The sequence below is a fragment of the Colletes latitarsis genome, chromosome 1 (assembly GCF_051014445.1).
Source record: "Colletes latitarsis isolate SP2378_abdomen chromosome 1, iyColLati1, whole genome shotgun sequence".
NCBI lineage: Eukaryota > Metazoa > Arthropoda > Insecta > Hymenoptera > Colletidae > Colletes > Colletes latitarsis.
Window position 1 is genome coordinate 40,738,231 of NC_135134.1, and position 19,848 is coordinate 40,758,078.

The 19,848-nt window shown below is 33.4% G+C and overlaps 2 protein-coding genes and 1 long non-coding RNA gene across 5 annotated transcripts in view; 2 read left to right on the forward strand and 1 right to left on the reverse strand.

Annotated features, from left to right (window-relative positions):
* The window catches only part of LOC143345240 (uncharacterized), a 62,729-nt gene extending 50,219 nt beyond the window's left edge, over nt 1-12,510 (forward strand). Inside the window, exons 1-2 of one of the 2 annotated variants that reach the window (XR_013080248.1) lie at nt 9,937-10,594; nt 12,167-12,510. This is a non-coding gene — a long non-coding RNA (uncharacterized LOC143345240). Of the gene's footprint in view, nt 1-9,936; nt 10,595-12,166 lie in introns of those variants that run through there. The other variant, XR_013080247.1, reaches the window with a different exon arrangement.
* Nucleotides 1-19,131, reverse strand: part of LOC143345165 (uncharacterized) — a 96,213-nt gene extending 77,082 nt beyond the window's left edge. The window contains exon 1 of the mRNA XM_076772037.1: nt 18,559-19,131. Within this exon, the coding sequence (XP_076628152.1) occupies nt 18,559-18,681 (123 nt within the window). The 5' untranslated portion in view covers nt 18,682-19,131. The remainder of the gene's footprint in view (nt 1-18,558) is intronic.
* Nucleotides 19,132-19,380: 249 nt separating this feature from the next.
* Col4a1 (Collagen type IV alpha 1) overlaps nt 19,381-19,848 on the forward strand; it is a 41,280-nt gene continuing 40,812 nt past the window's right edge. For both annotated transcript variants that reach the window (XM_076772016.1, XM_076772023.1), the window contains exon 1: nt 19,381-19,754. In XM_076772016.1, the coding sequence (XP_076628131.1) occupies nt 19,735-19,754 (20 nt within the window). In that variant the 5' untranslated portion in view covers nt 19,381-19,734. The remainder of the gene's footprint in view (nt 19,755-19,848) is intronic.

The following is a 19,848-nucleotide window of genomic DNA, read 5'->3' on the forward strand; positions in this document are numbered from 1 at the left end:
TTAATCCCCAATGAAAAAAAAAAGTCAAATTCAAATCTAGAAATCGAAATAAAGGAAATTATTACCAAAATAAAGAAGCACAGTGGGAGAGAAGTAATCGTATCAGTGTGTGCTCCACGCAACGTTTGTTACAAACGTTTCTCCGCGTAACAGACAATTTTGGTGCACCACCCTCGTGTATCTTCGCTAAGCAATAATCTCGAGCGTGTTGTGGTTCAGTCCCGGACGCTTTCGACGAATTCTAACTGTTGAAATTATTCCCTCGATGGCGTCGCCATTATTATTAGCGTTGTCACGACGATATCGTCGATTTCCACGAATCCCGGTATCAGTTCCTGAGCTACCGCGAGTTTACGAGCGACCCAACATGTTAGCGACTCGTGACGATAAACTCTGCGCGCGGTTCATTAATTTTGGAGTTCGTTTCCTTTTTTTTTCCTCGACCGTTTACCCAGAAACAGGGACCGAGAACGATGGGACGCAAGCATTGGTCTGCCGCGAAGGGGGAGTAAAAGGGTAGCACGAGCGCCTATAAACGGAATACAGCGGGTTATCGGTACCGTTCGTAAACAGACTGCCTATTCTCCTTCTGAGAGCCACTCCGTTATCTTCGATTGTCACGCTGAACTGTTTCATTCACGTTCGTAATAAATAAGGCGTGATGTCATTCGCGGTTTCAGCACCCGACTGAACGAAACGGATACTGTAATCCCTCGCTAATGTCCGCTACTCTCTCTCGATATTGTTCGCCATCCCCGCCAATTCCTAGAATCGTATCGACGAGGCGAACGTCGAAAATCGTTAAATATTCATGCAAAAGGCTAACCAAACTGCCTCGAAAACGTGTAAATTAAGTTTAAAAATAACTTACTAAACAAGAATGGACTGACGATCGCTGGTGAATGTGTAATAAAGCGTAACGTTATTAAGAAATCAGCCTTTGATGTTTTAAAGTTGCGCTACCATACGAGAGTTATGCAATTTGTAAAAAAAGTCTTCATATATAATTTGATTTTTGAACGATTTTGAAATTTTTGGAATAAACAAACGCAAGTTGAATGTTTCTATCTATTTCGCTCAGTCTCAGTGTTTCACAGAGCTAACCAAACTAACAGTTATCAATTTTTGGTTAGAAATATTTCCGGCCACACGGTATATTTTCGGTAAAGAATTTTTTTCTTGAAAGTATGTAGGATTTCAGGGGTATATTTGTTCACCAAAAATGATTGTAATTGACCCCTGCAACCAAAAATAATTTTTCCAGAATGATTTGAAACTTTTCATTTTCGCCGAAAAATTTAGACACCTACCCCCTGTCGATTTTGCTTAAAAATTCGTTTTTGATTTTTAGTAATTTTATTTGATACCCTATAGAAATGTTGTCTAATACTTTTTTGTAGGTACCCATGAGTTCTACTTTAGAAAAAAATTTCATTGAAATATATTCACAATTGTAGGAGTTATAGCTGTTTGAAAATTGGACCATTTTTATGGGGTTTTTCTCATTTTGCGGGGTCAAGGACCAACTTTTCGAATATTTTTGCGATTTGTACATATTCTCCACCAAAATACGCGTAGTTTGCTTTTTTAAACATTAAAATCGTCCAATCCGTTCAGAAGTTATGGCGTTTTAAAGATACGCACGAAATTTTTGAGTGACATTTCTTGCTTGAAATTATATTTTCACTAAGGAATTTTTTTCTCGAAAACGCGTAGAATTTCGGGGGTATGTCTGCTCACCAAAAATGATTGTAATGGGTCCCCGGAACTGAAAATGATTTTTTCAGAACGTTTCGAAATTTTTTTATTTCGCCCAAAAATATGTCCATCTTCCTAAATTTTTTGCTCGAACCTGGATAGGATTTCGAGGGTATGTTTATTCACCAAAAATGATTGTAATTGACTCTTGCAACCGATAACAATTTTTCCAGAACGATTTGAAATGTTTTAATTTAATTTTTTAGTAACTTTTTAGCGAAACCTGAATCAAGAAATTGATATTCTTGATGTTCGTCTTACTTTGGCCTCTAGAATCTCCCATTAAAATTTTTCCAAGGGGTGGCCGAACACCCTGTATAAACAAACTATTTGTAAACACTGTCACATATGTAAATTGAGCCTAGTTGTTTCGATGCCTCGGGGCATGTTGTTGCCGAAACAATTTACCCCAAATGTATCTTTTATGTAATTATTTTTACTGGTTGCAGTTGGTAGCGTTGGAACGAGGAATATGAGGGGGAATCCCGTGGCAGAGTGGTCGTAGTGTGCAATGGCGTTGTGCGGAAAACACGTGTGGAAATACCTATGTAAGTATGTTCATTGTTAAAATAGAAATAAACGTGTTGAAATAATAATGAGCTGTTTAGAATTGTTTAGAATGAACCAAACACAATCCCAACATCTTTTACAAATGTAAAAATAATTCCTGATTGTGTTTTAGCATGCGACATATAAACGGAAAACAGAAAGAGACACTATCTCCATCGAAATCATGTCTAAGGCAGCTGAATCCATTCTGCAAGGACAGAATGTAAACATCATTGCCAGAAACTTTAATATTTATCATATGACGTTACAGATTTATTAATAAATTACAAGTCGAAGAAGAAGCCACAGTAGATTTTAAAAAATAGGTTCGTTTAAGAAATTATTTATATTAGGTTTAAGTAAAGTTGCTACTCATTTGTCACTATATTAGATTATTGTTTTTATTTTATTAGATTAATGTTTATGTCAAAGATAACATATTTTTTTCTTTCAAAAATATATCTCGTAAACCATTAAAAAATTTCATTCGTGTCATTTCACGCTGTATAAGTAAAATTATGTTGGCTTTAATCGATGTGAAAAATGTCATTGAAAACGCAACTACATTATTTCTTAGTCATTTTTTATGTTTTCTCAAAATAGAAACTTCTAACTCTGGTCTCCCCTTCTCTGTTAGATTTAACTCAGCGACTTTTTTTCTAACACGAAATTAAATTAACAACTATAATACTTCATTCAATATTTGTAATGTAATCTTTTGCTCAATAAATAATTATATATAAAAATTCACACAATTTTTGTTTCTATACGTTTTTAGTTATTACGACCACATTCACATACATCGTCGCGAAAATGGTTCTATTTATTCTGATTTTTCACCAAAAACTTCAAATCAAAATTTATTGTTTCGAAAACAATGCAAAACACACGTATTCGTATTCCATTGTCGACTCGAACATCAAAATATCTAGGCACGTGGATGTACAATATATTGTTTTATTTTAAAAATTTAATTTTTAGGTATCATATGCCGTGATTTAATTCCTGTGAATAAAACGTGTCCCTTCTGTACCGTTGGTCGTCAGCGATATCGCTAAAAATGACCTCGAATAACTAACAATTAAGGAACTGAAGATATGAGGTAACGGTAAACGACGCGTTTGTTAATAAATAATTTTAGAGTGTGATGTCACGCGTAGCCTTCGCGTAATGAAACTGATATTGTCTCAACTGGCAGCAGACAATAATAAAATTGTTGATTCGTCTTTTATCGCAAGCTACATCAATGTCAGCTTAGATTGATTTCCGGCAAAGAGTTTGTAAATAACGCTCGATCGAATATCTTCAGTCAATGTAAGATTAAGATACGAGAATGCATTTTATCGTAGATCTCACATTGTGCGAGTTTTTGTTGATTAAGGAGGTTAATAATCAAACGTTTAAAAAAATAATGAGTGAATATGTAAAGTTTCTGGATTTCTCAGAGTTAATAAACAGTTTTTAACGTTTAAAGTTCCGCCTGTGGAATGGCAATCTACGAACAGCTGCGTGCGCATGATAGTGGTTCTCATTCAGCATGGGAAACTCTACTTACTGACGTATCGATAGTCTTACAGTTTTGTGAATGAGAACCACTGTCACGCGTACGCAGCTGTTCGCAAATTGTCGTTCTACAGGCGGAACTTTAAACATTAATAACTTTTTAACGAAGCCTCAATCAACAAATTGCTCTTTTTCATTTTCGTCTTATTTTGGCCTTTAGAACCTCCCATTAAAATTCTTTTTTTGTAGAAATCCATCGACGAAGAATTAAACTAATATTAATTTAGGCATTAGTAATATTTAAGACTAACACGTGGTGCACTAGACAATTATAATAACAAATGAAAAAGGTAGTATTCTCATTATGTTCACAAGTGTGACAATACTTTGACAACATTGTTTTAAATACTTCGACCATTGTTTTCGTGATGAGAAATTTTTAATTAACATATTCTGTTTGAAGTAACTTCAGAAGAGTTTACTTTTTGAATACTATACAGAATGGAAACATTGATTTATCTAACGAAATAAAGACATTAAGCTCCATTTGAAAAAAGTGCAATTGTACTCTGCAGGTGTATAGTTATATTTATGAAGAAAATGAGGTCACAGGAAGATAAATCGCGTTATATTGTTCAACCTTTTTCTCCACTATTCTTCTCTATCTCCAATGAAATAGGAGATATTGACCACTTCAATAGCGTGACGTATTCTATTTGTAAAATAATAGTACATAAACACTCAAACCATAGATCGTTACTATTTAGAAGTAGAGGAATATATTTTACTTGGTAAACAAACTTTCTTTTTCACAGAGGCTACCACAAATTTTTCATTTTTTACTTCTTCTCGTAAGATTGTTAAGAAATTATTATATTCAATCATTCGTATTTTTAGTAATGAAAATAGGCTGTCTACGAATATTACCTCGATAATTGTACCCCCATTTTTTGCAATAATCGAGGCACTACTGTATTTCTTTACAAATAAAATTTCCAATACAAAATGTTTCATCCAACTACAAGAATTATCCAACTTAGTTTCGATTGTTTAAGTGTATTTTATGTTTATAAAGTTATGAGAAGAAGTAAAAAATGAAAAATTAGTGGTGGCCTCTGTGAAAAAGATATAGACAAACAAAGTTTGTTTACCAAATAAAAGATATTCTTCTACTTTTAAATAGTAATGACCTATAGTTTGAGTGTTTATGTATTATTATTTTGTAAATAGAATACCATACTTTTTTTCGACTCCATAATATTTAAACACAATCTATTTGTTTGAGAAGCAATCATATGCACTCATAACAAAACTTTCTTACACGACTTTCACGAAAATAGGCTTTCTAAGACTATTACCTCGATTATTGCATGAAATCGAGGCTCAGAATTCCTGCAATAATCGAGGTACTACTGCATTTCTTCCTTAAATAGAATTCCTGGGGGAAGACTCTCATTGTAACGCTTTGTATAATGGAATATTTGCTGGAAATTAATATTCCTCGATACAGTGAGGCTCATCAGGCCTTACTAGAATTGTAATTTCTCTGTCGAAGGATCGTCGCGTGGAACTCGTGCATTTGCAACGAATGAGATCAGATTGTGACGTCACTGACAGGCGTTGTTTCTTTCTAAATAATTGACACTGAATTAACAATGACGTTCCAATGACGTATATCTCTTCTCGATTAACATTTTGCCGCACGTAACCGTGCTTTTCTCAAATTTACAACCCAGCTAACCGTACAGAGATACAGTGTATTGTGTCGCGATCGTATAAATATTTGTATGACATCACGTTTGAAATTGCTCATTACACGTTCGATCGATCAACGATTACCAACTATTTTCTATTATCCGTATTACGGTAATTTCAGTTTGGCGAAACGTTTTCAGTTCGAAAATCGAAATTACCAATTTCCGTAACGCCAGTACGAATCAATTTGTCGGAACGTTATCTTCTTTTTAATCTGCACGATATAAAATTATTACGTTCGAGAAATTGTTTGGACGAGCCTGTTTGTGAAAATCGCGTTTCGTAGTATTTAAAGATGGAATTTGTTTTTGTTTATGGAACCGTGATACCGGGAAATATGCGATGGATTTTTAATTTTTAATATAGAATAAAACGACAGTAAAATAAATTGTTTTTCATTAAGTAAATACAAAGCAGTACAAATACAAATAAAAATCCTCTTAATATTTATTGAACTGAAAATAAATATGAAAAATGATTATACTCGCAGGTTAAATTGGTCCAATATTATTTTAATAATGGGAAACGTGTTTATAAACTTCAAACGTTTATGTAAAAGATATTTATATTTGCAAACAATTCTATGTATTTTAACATTTAGTTTTTAATAAGCTTTCGTATTTTTCGTTTAGAATTGAAAACCAATAACCTTTATTATACATATCTCTGATATGAAAATTCATTATATTACTTTTACAATAATAGTTTCACTATAACAATATTAATGCTAAAAAATTTTAAGAGATATATTGATTGACTATGAGTATGCTCTTTTTCTTTACAACTTTAAATACTGATGACCTTGAAAAAAAGTTATCTTCCTAGTACATTCGTGATTCGTTATAAATCATTTAAATTATTCGATTCTTGTCTTAAACACTTTGATATTTTTAACGATAAAAAATATAACTGGATATTGTATTTTCGAGGGTTAATAGTGAGTTCAGTGGAGGATGTTGAAATTTTATGACCGTTCAAATTGAAGAAATTATTATAGTTGTCTGCCTTGGATCCGTTCAAGTGAAATTTCAGTGAAACTTGTCGTGTAAAATCTACTGAAGGAAAATCAGTCGACACGATGCATAAACATAAAGAGGTTAATGATGGTCAATGGCATATTTGCATACAACGGTTCTAGAACGTGATGTCATTCATGCGTTTTACTACGGCTGACGCTATATGCTCCCAGCTGCTCACATTTAGAGCTTTTCACGTTGCAAAGGACATTATGATTAGGCTGATTTCAATCTACTATTAAGGACATATTTAAGTAACGTGTCAATATTTCCTTACTCGAGATACAGATCACAATGTTCAAGCGTTTAATTATTAACTATTTATAAAACACTGTTTCAATACATTCAACTAATTATATTCAACGAATTCACTACCACTGTTTGAAATTTATTAAAATTATTGGAATTACAGAAGTACACAAAATTGTAATTTGATTTTATTTTCATAAATTTTACTGATAACGATAGATACAATGCAACAAACATGTAGCAAGTAAGTGAATCCTTGTTTATGTTTCAACTTATGGTTAAAGAATTTGGATCTATTTGGGTACTTCTGATTAAAAATGATTTATATTTATTGGTAGACTTAAAAGTGCAACGAAAGGGCAACGCTGTAAAAAATTATAACTGTTTCGTCTGAAAATTTGTATGTATAAATAAATGACAATTATTGTGAGTCAATAAAAGTATACAATAATTACAACGTGTATTTTTCATACATTTGATAGGTAAACAAATTCAGTACTATATTATTATCAGTACATAGAAATGGCTAAAAGATTTGAACATATCTATTATAAGATTTAAAAAACGTGTTTAAATACGAGTATATTAATTTAAATAAATTTTTTAGAGAATTCAGTAATCAACAAGTGAAATTTGATTTTGTTACTTCGATCAACACTAATAGCGATTATATTGCCATGCAAATGGTAGTTTGGCACAGAAACAAGGTCACGTATTAGGGCGATTAGTAGGATATTTTGCATAGGATTACAGGAATACAATCTAGAATTATATGAAAACGCTAGTGGAATTATCCTACATTGTCCTTTATAGAAAATACAGATTGTTTGAATGTAAATTTTAGCTTTTCCTATTACACATGCTTCGTTTTATTTTTTGAAACACAAACTGGATTTCCTGGATATTCTCTCTTGTAGCATTTTGTACAGATAAATGATATGATCGATATCTCAGTTACTATCGATTATATCAAAAATTTGTATAGGAGAAAAAACTTTCCAAATTTAATTTCCAGCAGTATCTGTTATGCACGTATCTGCTGCAAATGCAATACTAAGCGAGATATTTTACGTTTAGTGGTTGACACACAATTCCTCTTCTTGTGCAACTTCCAAAATTCTCAAATTACTGAAAAGTGATTCGAACTTACAGCGATTCCACATTGATACAAAATCATTTTTAAGAGAAACTATGGTCTCTTTTTTTGCAAAATAATTTTAAAATTTCAGAAAGACAAAACGAAAGTTATATAATTTTGCTTGCAAATAAAAAAACATAGATCTTACGTGTTATACGTAAATTATCGTAATTGATTCGTCGAAAGAAAGTAAACAAATTTTAAGTTATTTAAATTTTAATTACGAGTGCAAGCTTTAAAATTTGAAGACAGCTTTATTCTGTGCTCGAGTCGGGCAATGTTAACGATACTTCCTACCCGTAGGTAGTTGATAATTTATTACTCGACAGTACCGTGAATTCTTTTTGGTAAAAAAGGTGGCAACTAGTTCGATGGTATTTCCAGGTTGGTAGACAGTGAAAGTATCACGCTGGTCGTAGCCAAAGCATCGTAGAACACTTCTTCCCTATTTTTACCGGACTTCCCCGTTATACGAGCGGGTGGGAGGAACTTAACGCATTTAGACGCTCGAGATTCAAGTGGGAGTATAATTCAGGAAACCGCGGCTGAACAGCGTTTTGGAAATACGGGAAACGTAAACATCGAGCGAAGATCGCGTGAAATAAGTTACAATATAGATACGGCGTGGGTTTACAGATGTTTCGAGTTCTGATCGCATGTAACATATTGCCCCATTTCGGACGTAAATTCAACGCGACGAGAACGATCGTTTCGTTCAATTCGTCGTTTGTACCACACTTCTTTTTTAAAGGAATGACAGGGAAGTCATTGTTAAAATTCTGATTGATATTTCTGTTTTACATAAAACGAGGCAGTAAAAATATGGTCCCAAAAATAATATATTCTTATGAATGTTCAGTTAAATGTAATATTTCTGATATGAATTTTCACCAATTCTACATTTTATAATCTTTAGAAATTGAAATAAAATATTCTCAGATAAACTAAACATTGAACAAAGAATAAAAAAAGATTTGTAATGATTGTTATGAAAAAAAGAAATAGTTTGTATATTTTAAGTAACAGAAATAATATTTTTAATAAATGTGTGCTCATTCATTGTATAATTTAAATATAATATTTCTGATATAAATTTTCACCAATTCTACATTTTATAATCCTTAGAAATTGGAATAAAATATTCTGAGACAAACTAAACATTGAACAAAAAATATAAAAAAAGATTTGTAATGATTGTTATGTAGGAAAGAAATATTTTGTATATTTTAAGTAACAAAAATAATATTTTTAACAAATGTATGGTCATTAATAGAATTCAAATATAAAATTTCTGATATAAATTTTATATATTTAGCAATCTTCAAAAATTAGAATAAAATATTCTCAAACAAATTAAACATTGAACGAAGAAAAAAATCAAAGATTACTCTTATCTATAATGAAGGCATAAAATATTTTGTATATTTTAAATAATAAAATTACAATTAAATATTGCAAGGCGTTTTTTAATAGTTAATAATGTTAAAGAAGAAAATTAATATTTTACATGTCCTTACAATTTGAAAATTTCTTTTTCTTTATAATAATTTAACGAAGATGCCAAAGTTTACTATTCCAATTTATTATTGTTAAATTGACTATTCTAGTTTAGATTCCAAATTTTATTATTTCTGTGATATTACTAAGTCTAGATTCCTATTATTTTACTTACACTATATTATTGTCGAGTTCAAATGCCAAAGATTATTATTTTATTTTATCATCTTCAGTTTCTCTATTACTTTACTATTAACATCTACCAAAAATGTTTAGTAAAGTATTTTTAATAAATCATTATAATAATTTTCGAGAATCTAATTTGTATTATTAATTAAATACCGTTCAGTTATACTTGTATTACGCAAATAATATTTATTCAATTATAAAGTATCGGTGGATCTTTGAGCCTGTTGTTTCTTTAGGAACGCTAAAAATGGACGTACAACTCATCGATATACGAGTTGCAATGATACGCAAATTTCTATCTCGTCAAACGCAGGGTTGCTTCATACCGCAAGGGAAGACCAAACGAGTTGTGCTTCCTCGGGCAGCGATTGTCTCCGCGCGACAACAACAGGAAAAGTTTATCGTTATCGTGAACAGACTCTTCCTACAGAGCAACGGCAACCTACATATTGTGGATGAAGCGGTGAATTATTTCGTAACATTGCACGCTGAAAGGAAGCATCTATTTTTTATTCAACACTTTCGTTCGCGAAACGCGTAACTTGTACGTAACAATTTATTAAAATTAATTCTTCGCGATCCAATTAATTCCTACAGCAGGTCAACAGTGATCGAATTTGTCAATCGCGCGTTACTATTCTCGAATAATATTAAAATTCTTTAGAAACTTCGCGAGCTGTAATATTGCTACAGCGAGTCGATAGTGATCGAATTTGTCAATCGCGCGTTACTATCCCCGAAAAATGTTAAAATTCTTTCGAAATTTCGCGGATTGTAATATTTATTTGAAACGTTAAATTAAATTAAAGTGTAATCTATGAATAAAGAATTTATACACATATACATTATAAAATTTGTGCAGTTAAGTGGTAAAAGACTGTAATTTTGGTTTTTTGGTGTTGCACGTGTCACATTTTGGAGCATCGCTTCTATTCAAAAGGTACATTATTATCTAAATTATTCGCGTTAAATTATTTTTCATTTTCGAGATTTAGTTAATTTTTCCGTGGGAAGTCTGGTAATTATAAGTTACATATTAAAATATATTTATACGTTCTGTATCAGTTGCAAATATATATTTAAATCGTTTTCGTTATTTATTAAAATTCAGAGTTTTCATAATGCAATTGAATAAATTTTTGAAAACAGAAATTTTCAAGTAATTTCATTCGTGTTTAATATCATGCATTTCTATTTTAATTTTACGTAGAATTGGACAAATTGAATAGAAATTACAGAAATAATTAACACGAAAGAATATTTCAATTACAAAAATTTACTTAAGGAAAAATTGCAACAAAACCAGTTTTCATAATACAATTGAATAAATGTTTGAAAACAGAAATTTTCATGTAATTTCATTCGTGTTTAATATCATGCATTTCTATTTTAATTTTACGTAGAATTGGACAAATTGAATAGAAATTACAGAAATAATTAACATGAAAGAATATTTCAATTACAAAAATTTACTTAAGGAAAAATTGCAACAAAACCAGTTTTCATAATACAATTGAATAAATTTTTGAAAACAGAAATTTTCATGTAATTTCATTCGTGTTTAATATCATGCATTTCTATTTTAATTTTACGTAGAATTGGACAAATTGAATAGAAATTATAGAAATAATTAACACGAAAGAATATTTCAATTACAAATATTTACTTAAGGAAGAATTGCAACAAAACCAGAATGGTTTACCGTACGTCCTTATTTCCGGTTGAAAGCGTTATTTTCTGAGCGTTTCCGACAAAAGCACCGAAGCCAGCGTATAGAAGTACGACAGGAGAGATTTATATATTTTTTTTATTGTCACGACGATCCGTAACATTTTTTCAAACGTACCGAGAAAGTGGCCTGACTCCCTTTCGAACGATTTCTCACGATTCTGAATGACTGCCAGCATAACAGGTCACTGTCGGCGGTTCAAACGGAGCAAAAAAGGTGTGGAAACCTTTTGACCTACCGTTTATTTCATCCACCCTCTGCACAAAGAGTGCAAAAAATGGCCGAAACGGGGACACAACATAAAATAACTCTACGATTTGTACGAAAATTAGTGCATTATGATTTATAAGATCGTTGATTACGAATCTAATGCTGGAATTAACCGTTTATGAATAATAAATATTTTCAATTGTGAAACAATTTTTGATTTATACGAAAATTTCTACATGAAGATTTTTAGGATCGTTGATTACGAATCTAATATTGGAATTAACTGTTTATGAATAATAAATATTTTCAATTATAAAACAAAGAATTTTTGAATTTGTTTTAAAGATTTTAAGATTTTATTGCAATTGATAAGATCTCACTGTTTGTCAAATCATTTGAATCGATAAAAATTGACATAAAACTATGATTTAACAATTTTTAATTTGGATTTGCTCATTAATTTGTACCATTGTTGTATACTTTAAATTATTAACTAATGATATAGAAATTTGTATAAATATTATTCGGTATTTTAAAGGTTAATATTTTGCATAATTTTGAACGTTTTTGCAGACTAGGTGGCTGTTAGTTTCTTTTATGTTCGTGCAAAGGATGTGCACTCTATTCGGGCGTCGAAATCGCCTACACGCTTGTTTACCGGGTGACTTCAACGAGATAAGAAGATGTAACCGATAGCAGAGAAGGAAAGCACGGCGCTTCAGCTCAAGATTCTATTATAATTATTTCTTCAAGAAAATGTGAGATGACTCAATCTTCTACTTAACCATTTCAGGCTGTACTAGTGAAAATTATCGAAACTATTGCATTAAATAATGAGGTTAAACATTTTTATTTCAAATAAATTCGACTGTATTCTTTTTACAAAACGTAATTAATTAGTTTCTCTTACTTTTTCCAATCTCAGGAATTTTTTAATATCATTTTTGTAAAACTTTTATGATTCTTACGGGTAATATCAGCGAAAGATTCGAGAGAATATACAAAAACTTGATTTTTAAGATATTTTGTACACGTAAACATAGAGTGAATTTAGAATTGTTCTATTATATTATTTACTTCGTCTATTATTTAAATAAATAAAATTAACTTGCCTATTATTTAATACGCAGATAAAAATGATTAAGAAGTAATTTCGTTTTTGAAATGTGAAACGAAATTCATGCAATTGAACTTAGAAGGGTGAATATTATTTTGAATCCAATTAATAGTGAACAAATGTTATACAGAAGACATAATTTCGAAGAAATGTTTCTAAAAAAAGTATTGCGTATATTTTGAAATTGACTTAACACTTTGATTGCAATTTCATCCATATATATTTGTATTATACATTTTGTAACTATTTTTCTATTTTTAATTCTCAAGTTGAAAATATGTACTGAGACAAATTTTAATTTATTTAGTTTTAAAATCGAAGTTTTGTTCTACTTTTTGGTAAAAAATTTTAGAGTTTTGGTCTGACAGTCAACGCTTTGTAATTTTATATTTTTAATTTTTATCGAGAAATAACGTATGTATTAAAGTTTTTATTCATCCAATTTCATTTGCTGACTACCATTCTGACGTCAGTGGTAGGTACTTGTGCTTTTAATAACTGCATTAACGCACGTGGCGTGTGGAATGCACAGGAAGGCGCCCTGACGTGGATCTAAATATAAAGGGTGCAATTACCTCCGATGTTGTTTGTAAAAGTGCATGTAACCATTAACAGTAACGAACATTTGACTGACACTCGTTACATACAAATTAAGAGCTTCCTGTTTCGAATTTTAACCGGAAAAATAATATTTATTTTAGTAGCAAATTTTATCGAGCTCCAGATTACGAACTGAAACACGTGATATTTGTCAAATTAGATAAATTGAATAGCTGAAAATAGATAGCTAATTCTTATATTTTTGAAACTTAAAAACTGCAAACAATAGATTTATTTTGATACTATCTCGTACTGCTAAGAATATTTTAGTTCCAGCGAGCAATTTTTGGGAATTTCTGGGTGTCGTTCAAACGTAATTGCTTTTTAAATTTTGTATTAACAGAACAATTAAGTAAATTGCAAAATTCGTTCTATTCAAAACGAAAATACGAAGATTTATATTCATAATGAGGGAAGTTGTTGATTATCGGAATATGCAATATATAAACTTTTCGAGAAAAATTGAATATTTCGACTATAAATTCTTAACGTTATGCAATAGAAAAAAATATGGAGATTAACAAGGGAAAACCGTAAGACAAAAAGCTAATAAACAATTTTAACATTATCATGTGATATATTGATATCTCAAAGATCTAATCGAACTGTGAAAAATGCAAAATGAAACAAATTACGTGGAATTAAATACAACGTTCTTGCTCTTGTAATCAACTACTCGTCTCATCGTTAACATAAACTTACAAATAGGAAGAAGAATCATGTATTTGATATTTGCATTCAATTCAGTTCTTCTTTCGTTTGCTTTCAAAGACAGAAAATGGCAATGGGATTTATGAAATCTTAAGAAAATATATTTACTATTCATTGTACATTGTTCTCTAAATAATTTCAGTATGTCCTCATATAAAAAATAATTAATGTGTTTGAATACTCAAAATATTAAAAAGTAAATTATAAATCTGTTTCACAAATCCCTGGCTAATTCTACAAAATTCGAAGTAATAGAAAACTTCATTCTGCTATCTGTATTATATTTATTATTCATTAAGCATAATAAATATTGTCTAAATGGTTTTACCATGTGCTTACATGAAAAATTGTGTGTTTAAATACTTGCAATATTAAAAAATAAATTATGAATTTCTTTCACAAATCCCTGGCTAATTCTATAAAATTCGAAGTGATAAAAAACTTCATTCTGCTATTTATATTATATTTATTATTCATTACGCGAAATAAATATTCTCCAAATATTTTTACCATGTGCTTACATGAAAAATAGTGTGTTTAAATACTTAAAATATTAAAAAGTAAATTATAAATATTGTTTTATAAAATTCTAATCTTACAAAATTGGTAGCACGAGTAACAGAAAACTTCGTTCCGCGTATTTGTGAAAAGTTTGGAAGATATTGGCGTACGAAACGTATATTTGCATCGATGTAACCTCGGAAGTTGTGCATTCAGGAAACCAGATATGCGAGAAACGTGAAACAAAAAAACATTTGCGAATATTTATCGGCACAGAGATGCGAATTGATTACGCAACGGGTTACATTGTTGCGTAAATTTCCGACTAATTGCAAAAATACTTTGTTATACATTATTCATAACCTCTGCTCGCAAGATAAACGCTTTTAACGGTTTGTGACATCACGCGTGAGCCACACGTGAAATTTGCTCGAGGCGGGGGAGGTGGTTGCGTGGCCAGTGTACACACGCGCTTTCCAGTGTTTTTCCAAACACCGACACATCTAGTTTTTCTAAAACATTCTCTTTGATATCGTTCGAATCGATCCACATCAATAAAAAAACTACCAAGAACTAGTTTCTTCTTCAGAATATTCAATAAACAGTGGCCAAAATTTTTTGGAAATGAAAATCCAGGAATTATTATTGTCTATAATTATTTAATAGTCATTAAAATTTTACATTATACTGTTAGGAAATTCGATTACGAATATTTGTTTTTCGGGAATTGAGAACCAGGAACTATATAGTTATTTAATAGTCAGTCATTGAAAATAAAAATAATTTGATATTATCATCGTTAGGTTTGTTTATCGATATTTGTTTACGATCGTAGCGATCACTTTGACGTAACGTTAATTGAAATAATTTAAAATTCTGAATAAAATTATTTACAGATGCGAAAGGAAACCCGAATTTTCCAAGTGTACTGAAGACGAAGAAATCTGAAAGACTTTCTTGGATTCTGGCAGCGATTTCGTGAAAGCGTTAATAAAGCAACTTCTCGGCAAATAGCTCGTAACGAATCCGCACACGCGAAAGATAATACGACCCATATTCAAGCGCGTTTACGCATTAACTATAATGAACACCATTGAGTTCACTCATTGAACGCAGCTCAATGAAATTTAAATATCCTCGACTCCGTTTGAGGCCAAAAGGTAATATTTAAAACAACCGTTCATCATTGGATTCTCAAAGAGTTTTACAATTATTGTCAAAATCGGAAGCAGATTGATACATAAAAATTGAGATACTCGAAAATTATTTACTATCATACGTTATAAAAAAATTTGAACGAAAATAAATTATTTTTATATATTTTAAAATATTAATTAAACTCTGCAGTATTAATGTTAAGTTTAAGTGGCAAATTCGATATATTTCTTATTTTTAATATAATATTAGAGTACCTCAGAAAATTTCTAAATGTTAATCTTCTTCTGATAATTAATTTCTAAGAACAATTGTATTCGTTTGCAACCATACTGTGGATGCAATGGCTAAGGACATTTGATGAAGTCATGATTGTAGAATCACCTCCCCCACAGATACAGCGCCATTACTCGGGAAAAGTGATATGTAATCGGACGTAGCAAAGGTTAAACTGCAAACCGGGTGTATTATAATTTTTTATTATAGAATTATGCTTTTGTTTCTTCGAAATTCATTTTAAAAATAAATCAAATCAAAATGGAAGGAATAATCTTTGCTGGTGACTGTCTTAATAGCAAATTTAGTAGCTTTAATTAAATCAAATACTTTTTTTTATCGAAAAAACAAGAATAATTTCGTTTATTTGATTCGAGTCATCCTCCATTCGAAGAATAACAATGCTGCTGTTTTGTAAAAATTTTTATACAGTGCGTAACAAATGAGAAAACGTTCTATGTTTACAATAAAATACAAAAATAAATAATATTCTAGTTTTCCAACAATGTGCAACGAATATATAGACTCTATTTTGATTTGGTTTAAACACGGAATCAGTAAAATGTGCAATATTCTCTGGGGCGTACCGATATTATACTTTAATTAGAAGGAGTTGATTCGAAATCAGACGGTTAGACATTCACAATCGTATAAAATTGTCGCGAGTCGTGGCGAGCCAGTGACGTCAAAAATTATGTCCTGCCAGGTGTAAATGAGACATTTCGAATGGCCAGCGTGGAGAATTTATTAGCGACACGATCGGAGGCATTGATCGTAGATCACGAGCAACTAGTAATGGGATCGACACCCCAATACAATCGATCGTAACGAATCAATTCGATACCAAAGTATTCAAAACAGTGACATAATAATACAAATTTATAAAAATTATAAATATTTAAATTTTATTCATGCATTTCGTAAATTAAATTCCAAAAATTTTAAATACCCTCTTTTGCACAGGAGTTTATAAACGTCTATAATTTAAATTTTATTCATATATTTCGTAAATTAAATTCTAAATACCCTCTTTTACACAGGAGTTTATAAACGTCTATAATTTAAATTTTATTCATATATTTCGTAAATTAAATTCTAAATACCCTCTTTTGCACAGGAGTTTATAAACGTCTATAATTTAAATTGCATTCATATATATCGTAAATTTAATTTGCGTTACCACCAATGAAATGTTGATTTGTGCATGGTATTGTGTATATCACTGCAAAGGGTTAACATCTTCGAAAAGTATCGATATTTTCATCGATCGTTAGATTTGCGCAAGAACGAACGAGGTATCGATTCTAAAATTGTAAAGCTGGTATCGATTCGTATCGAGGATCGATCCCATCACTACTCGCGAGCAGCGTTCCCACGCGATTGTCGTGTGGGCACGAGCCGCGAATTGCCGTTCGCATTACGCTCCTAAAAGCGCTACGTTGTTACGTCGCTCCAGATGCGCGCCTCATTACGTCGTCTTTCGGTAAATTGTCCTCACCTACGTTCATAGAACGTACCCCACGTCCGTCTCTCGTCCAATGATCGATTTCTAGGTCTCGAGTTTCAAAAGAAACCACGGATTCGTCCAATTATTCCAAGCGACGCGATAACGCGGTCTCGCCGACAGACCCGCGAACGCTGAGCCAACACTCGTACAAATTCTACGCGCGTCGACTTTAATCGGTCGCATTTAACATTTTGTCGCCCATGTATAGGCGATAGAATTCATAGCTATGAAACTAGAAAAATGAATTCTCAACTTGAGACGTTAAGGGGAATAAGTTTGGGATAGGATTTGCGAACTTTAACAAAGTTACAAAAAGGGGGAAACTAATTTTAGATTATTGTTTGTAATAGTCCAAAATCAAAATTTTAATCTTGTAGAATATTATACGGTTTTGGTCTGACAGTGAATGTAACTTCGAGGGATACTTTGCTCTTTCAAATAAATTTTAGGTTATGTGGTTTAGAATGGTTAAAAATTAATTGTTTGATTTATTAATATAATTATAATACTATAAAACCTTATAATAACTTTTAAAATTATAATATATGTGAATGTAACTTCGAGGGATACTTCGCTCTCCTAAACAAATTGTAGGTTATGTCTAAAATCAAAATTTTAATCTTGCTCAATATTGTAGGATTTTGATCTAGCAGTGAATGTAACTTCGAAGGATAGTTTGTTCTCTCAAACAAATTTTAGGTTATGTAGCTTAGGTCTGGGTTTAAAATCAAAATTTCAATCTAATCTATCAGTGAACGTATTAATTCGCGATACTTTTCTCTCCCGTTTGGTACCCTTTCTCTCGTGTCGCAGGTGGTTACGTAACCCCGCGATCGAAAGTGGATCGACGTGGAACGAAACGAAATAGCACATCCGATGTAACGACACTCCGATCGGTTCGACGTCTCGAGTCGCGACGTGAAACTGTCATCCCGAGTCGCGGAAGCACACGGGTGACAGCGAACGCGAAAATAGAGGATGTAACACTCCCGTTAAGACCGGTCTACGGTTCAAGATTGCGCCTAAGATCGTTAAGAACTCGGAATATCTGTGGTTCGCGAACGAACGGTACCGCGATATTGCAAAGGAGTCACTCACCACAGCGTCGGTGACCGGTATCCACGTGACGACCAGTAGGGCAAGGACACAGGTGAGAACCGGGATCGGACGTAGCCTGCAGGAGGCTGCGTTGTCGGAGGTAGCCGCGGCCCTAGGCCGCATTGTGCTCGGCGGGTGCTCCTCTTCCTCCTCTCCGCCAGCTGGTTTCGTTGTCGTCGTGTCCCCCGTTTACCTGCGGTGTCTTGGCTGATCGCGTCGCCCGGGCAGCCCTTAAAACAGTCGCGACCGATGCAAGGTGAATACGGTCGAATCCCGGTTGTCCGGTTAAAAACGATGCTGGTCGGCCAGCCTGTCGACGCAGCGCGTGTCGAAGGGCCAGACAGACGGCCCGTTTGGCCCGTCCTACCGATCAGTCGGCGCTAGCACGCAGCCAGCAGACAGGCCTAAGTCGGCGGCGGAGGAGGCGCACACTTCTCTCTTCTCCTCTTCGCGAGAGGCTGTATCCTTGCGCGTCGTGCGGTACAGATGCTCCCCTCTCGTTTTCTGCCTCGCCGGTTTCGCTCGTTTCGCCCGAGCACGGAGACCTACGGCGCGATCGACATCGGCTGAGGCCGCGCAACAGTCCTCGTGCGACGCGCGACCGAGCTCGCCTCGACCCGGTCACCGTCAGAGGTTCCTCTCCTCCTCCCTCCCTACCTCCTATTCTGCTCTTCCTCGTCTACTTCTTCTCTTCTTACTTCTTCCCCTCTCCAGCCTTACGGAGATACTCTTCTTTCCACCCTTCCTCTCGGTTTCGGCTTCTCCCTCTGTCCTTCCTTGTCGCGCCCTGGCCGCCTGGTATCTTCTGGTCCCGCAGTTGGCGGAGGCAGCCTGGAGAGTTCGATTCTCTGACCGCGAGACTGGCAACCAGCGGGGGAGGCAGGACGAACAGTGTGAGAGCACACGAGAAGCGGCTCTCGCGGAACCCAGTGAAGCCTCTCTCCCGATCCTTTCGGCGGAGGAATTCTAGCTGGCGTGGCTCGGCGGCCGCCGCCTCCACCTTCCTTCCCTCCACCCGACGTTCATTCAGAGCCCTCCCTGGATGGGACGGTCCACACACCACGTCTACTCGGTGCCGGGTTCCCCGCGATATTTTCTGACTGCCTGTCCGCGCGGTGCTCGCGTTAGCCTGTGATCCTCGGCTCCCTAGACCCGTCGCGGAATAGGGAGGTCGAAATGACCCGGTTGGGATTGCGGTGAGTTCACAACATTCATCTTTTCTTACTCTTCTTCTGCTTTTTTTTCTTCTTTCTTCCATCGTCCTCGCTGGCCGATGGTTCGTCAACCTGT